The sequence below is a fragment of the Nanorana parkeri genome, unplaced genomic scaffold, assembly GCF_000935625.1.
Source record: "Nanorana parkeri isolate BGI_ZX_2015 unplaced genomic scaffold, ASM93562v1 scaffold2568, whole genome shotgun sequence".
In the NCBI taxonomy this organism is placed as follows: domain Eukaryota; kingdom Metazoa; phylum Chordata; class Amphibia; order Anura; family Dicroglossidae; genus Nanorana; species Nanorana parkeri.
Genome location: NW_017308836.1, coordinates 106,435 through 111,202, shown reverse-complemented (window position 1 = coordinate 111,202; position 4,768 = coordinate 106,435). Strand labels below are relative to the sequence as shown.

General features: G+C 47.9%; 1 protein-coding gene across 1 annotated transcript in view; it reads right to left on the bottom strand.

Moving 5' to 3' along the window:
• CHRNB1 (cholinergic receptor nicotinic beta 1 subunit) overlaps positions 1-3,282 on the bottom strand; it is a 26,276-nt gene extending 22,994 nt beyond the window's left edge. The window contains exons 1-3 of the mRNA XM_018573841.1: positions 3,225-3,282; positions 1,234-1,385; positions 126-170 (exon numbers count right to left, since the gene is read on the bottom strand). Of these exons, the coding sequence (XP_018429343.1) occupies positions 126-170; positions 1,234-1,385; positions 3,225-3,282 (255 nt within the window). The remainder of the gene's footprint in view (positions 1-125; positions 171-1,233; positions 1,386-3,224) is intronic.
• Between the last annotated feature and the right edge of the window lie 1,486 nt (positions 3,283-4,768).

Sequence of the window (4,768 nt, the reverse complement as noted above, 5' to 3'; positions counted from 1 at the left end):
GGTCTAGGCTGCACCCTAGTCAGCAGTGCTCCTATATAACAAAAAATGTAATCTGTACAATGCTAGAAGGCAGGAAATGTGTATTACATATGTAACTGATTGATTTCCAGCCTGGGAAGACCTACCATGTTCATGTAGACCTTCGTGGTCAGCTCTTCATCCTTCTCATTCTAGAAAAAGAAAAGAAAACGAGGTGATCAGATGATGAATCGCTCTCAGAGCTCCTGTGATAACCCACCAAACACACACAATGACCTACAATGTAACCACAGAGCCGGATTCCAGATGTCTGATGAGGGTGGGAATACAGGAAACAACATCACAAAGATACATCACACCCAACAAGACATCGACGCCACCATCATGACATAGGAGGAGGCTGGAGAAGATGTACTGAGAACCCAACTCCCCACCCAGGACTAAATGCGGATAATGAATGGGGACTGCTGAGGGGTCCTCAGGCCTCCTTTACTAAATGCCAGTTCATAGAGGAGAATGTACCTACACTCCTACAAGATCATCAGGGGAACAAGTCACAATCTGTGACATTAGAGTGTAAGCTCCTCTGTACAGAGACTGATGTGACTGGGGGGAGGGGACATTAGAGTGTAAGCTCCTCTGTACCGAGACTGATGTGACTGTGGGGGGAGGGGACATTAGAGTGTAAGCTCCTCTGTACCGAGACTGATGTGACTGTGGGGGGAGGGGACATTAGAGTGTAAGCTCCTCTGTACCGAGACTGATGTGACTGTGGGGGGAGGGGACATTAGAGTGTAAGCTCCTCTGTACCGAGACTGATGTGACTGTGGGGGGAGGGGACATTAGAGTGTAAGCTCCTCTGTACCGAGACTGATGTGACTGTGGGGGGAGGGGACATTAGAGTGTAAGCTCCTCTGTACCGAGACTGATGTGACTGTGGGGGGAGGGGACATTAGAGTGTAAGCTCCTCTGTACCGAGACTGATGTGACTGTGGGGGGAGGGGACATTAGAGTGTAAGCTCCTCTGTACCGAGACTGATGTGACTGTGGGGGGAGGGGACATTAGAGTGTAAGCTCCTCTGTACAGAGACTGATGTGACTGGCTCAGTGTTCTCTGTACAGCACTGCGGTATATGTCAGAGCTATTAAGTATAATAATAATAAAGTGCTCCCCTGGTGTGGCATACTAGGTCCTTGTATTTATACACAGTCCAATAATAGATCGTAATCCTCTGTGATAAGCATCAAGCTTACCAGGCTGATGAGCTGGGACAGACTCATCCCCACTTGCACTGTCACCTTCTCCTGGGGGGTCCTGGTGGGCCGGACAAGAATGCTGTAATTCTCAAAGAGTTTATCACGGAGTATAACCTCTTTGTTGTTGGCTTGTGCCAGCGCCGGTGCTCCTGAAAATCAAAGCATCACCATTGTATATACTGTATTCCAGATGTATTCACTCTTGAAGTATCTGAAGCAATATCTGCTCTATAGCCATCGCCCACAATGCCTGACCATAATGCCTGTATCTTCTGCTGCCATTATATAAGCAGGAGATTATCCGCTGCTATAGAGGAATATCTGATATAAAAGTCATGTGGATCTATCTCCCATATAAACAATGTTACTTTGTATCTCTCTATCTCCCTCTGATCAATGTTTATAAACAATGTTACTTTGTATCTCTCTATCTCCCCTCTGATCAATGTTTATATACAATGTTACTTTGTATCTCTTTTATGGGGTTTTTATACCATATTAACAGACTGATTTTTGGGACTGCTACAACTATTGTAGATTAGTGTGTGGAATGTATAATTCTTGGAATATCCCAGCTTCTAAAGATTGAACATCTGTCCCATGAAGAGACCCTGTCATCAGACCCTTCAATTCAACAAAAATCATCTAACAATATATGAGCATTTCACATACAGTATGTTATGCATGTAAAAGCCTCCCTTGTGTAGGCATAGAAAAGAAACGTCTACTAGGTGCCACCATCTTGGATTTGCTGTCAGACTATACTCATACTAACCGACATTTCAGTCCCAGTTCCTGGGACAAAGCTGAGGCCACCAACAGTCCGCTTTCAGGGAATTCATCTCCATAATGGGGGCAGTTCAAATCTATAAATCTCTGTAAGTGGTCATGTATCCCACACAGTTCTATCTTTGCTGCCCCTATATCCTCATATCTGCATCTCTATACTATATCTGCCCCAATGCCCCCCATCGCAGCACCTGCACCCTCATGTCTGCCCCAAGCCCCTCTTCACAGCCTCTGTATCCTATATCTGCCCCAAGCCTCCCTTTCTAAGCACCCCTGACCTGTATCTGCTCCAAGTCTCCTCCTCAGCTCCTGTGCCCTCATATCTGCCCCAAGCCCCCCTTCTGAGCCCTCTACATCCATATCTGCCCCAAAGTCACCTCCTTACCTTAAGTAACTCAGATCTACCTGCCCAGTCCCATTCTTTCTCCTTTTTATCCCCATATCTACCCTTCAGGCCCTTCCTCAACCTCTGTAACCCGTATCTGCCCTCTCTTTGTGCCTTTTATCCTCATATCTGCTCCCCCCACTTCTCTATACCCTCATATCCAGCCCTGTTCCTCTTCCTCACCCATTATACCATATTGCCCTAGATCCCCCTTCTTGGAACTGAATGCTGCGGTGTGAACTAGAGCCCAAAATACCATTGGAATGCATTGGACGCAGTTTTGATCTGGTCAGTAACTGCTCTGCTCCTGGAAGGCGCTTGGTGTGAACAAGCCCTCATACCTCCCTAGATCCCCCTTCTTACTCTGTATACCCTCATATTGCTCCCAATCCCATGATCACCCCTCTATACCCTCATATCTGCCCCTGATCCCCCTCCTCACCCCCTATAACCTCATATCTGCTCCAACTCTTCTGCTCACCTTCTCTAATCTCATGTCGGCCCATTTACCCCTCCAAATCTAACCCCTCTAACCCTGTTATCTGCTCCCAGTCCCTCTTCTCACCCCCTATACCCTCATATCTGCCCCGATCTCCTTCTTCTCCTCTCTCTACCGTCATACCTGCCCCTAATGCCCCTAACCCTAACCCTTCATTCCCCCTCCAACTCTCAAATTTCTCCCAGTTATTTGCTCACTTCCTATATCCTAATTTTAGCCCCCAATCCCCCTTCTCACTCCCTGTACTCCACATCTGCCCCTCAATCCTCTCCTTACACCCTGGACCCCAATTCTGCCCCATTTCCCCTTCCTTACCTTGTAGAACTGCCCAGCACAGAAGCAGCATTAGTAGGTGACTTCTGTCCTCCTCCATGTCTGTTTGTCCATCTCCCCCCTCCGGTCATGGGCTGCAGCTGCCGGATATGTGTGACAGACGGGACAACGGGGGGGGTCTGCGGAGTCATTGACAAAACTCCCCACACCTGTCACATCCTTCATGTGTCCGACTACACATACCACATGTTGTGTCATTGTATCCACTCCTATGTGTATATACAGTATATATATATACTCAGCCCTGACACCCCTCACATATATATATATATACTCAGCCGTCATGCTGGGACTTGTATTCCTCCAATCACATATTATACGGTGACAGTAAAAGGCAATGAGTGGAAGATTTTGCAACAAAAGGTGACTGTTATTTTTCATATTCTGTCTCTGTACAGAGGAGCTTACACTCTAATGCCCGGTCCCCCACAGTCACATGAGTCTCTGTACAGAGGAGCTTACACTCTAATTCAGCCAACAGAGCAGCCAAATGTGGACTACGCGGGGAATCTGCTCCTCACATGAATTCTGGGTTTGTTTGGAGTTCCCTTCTCTCTGCATTGTATTGGCTGATTTTGAACTGAATGTTGACAGCTGATTGGCTGGTTATCAAACACATTGTATCTAGATGTGAAACTTCTGTCTATGAGCCCTGAAGGAGGGGGCGGAGCCTGCTAGAAGAACCGCTCATAAAATATGTGAAAGAGAACAACTATATTCAGACAACCATCAAACTGAGAAATGTATTTCCAACACTGACCTCCGACACCCCACGTCCCACACTCAGCACTGACACCCCACACTTATCACTGACACCCCACATTAATCCCTGATACCCCACTTTCATCCCTGACACCCCACACATAGCACTGACACCCCACACTCATCCCTAACACCCCACACTCAGCACTTACACCGCACACTTATCACTGACACCCCACACTCATCACTGACACCCCACGCTGACCTCCGACACCCCACACTCACCCTCAACACCCCACAGATTTATCCCGACACCCCAAACTCATCCCCCGACACTCAGCCCCCACACCTCACACTCATCACTGACACCCCACACTTATCACTGACACCCCACACTTATCACTGACACCCCACATTCATCCCTGACACCCCACACTCAGCACTTACACCACACACTTATCACTGACACCCCACATTCATCCCTGACACCCCACACTCATCCTCAACACCCCAAACTACATCACTGTCCCCTAAACCCAGCTACACTTCCATTGCATCTCAGCACCCTATCAACATGGTGGACACCTCCTACCTGTACCATGTGACCCTCGGGAGGGACAAGCTGAAGAAACCGCGGGAGAAATGTCCTCCGTACATCCAGAAGAAGAATGATTCAGAAGATTGTGGGATCGGAGATGTCCTCATCCACAATGATGGGTCAGGTAAGTGAGGGGGAGAGCAGTATTAGACATGATTGGAGACCTGATAGTCATGGGATAGTTTTGCCCCTGCTCTGATATTTGCCCCTCCTGTTGCCCATGGGG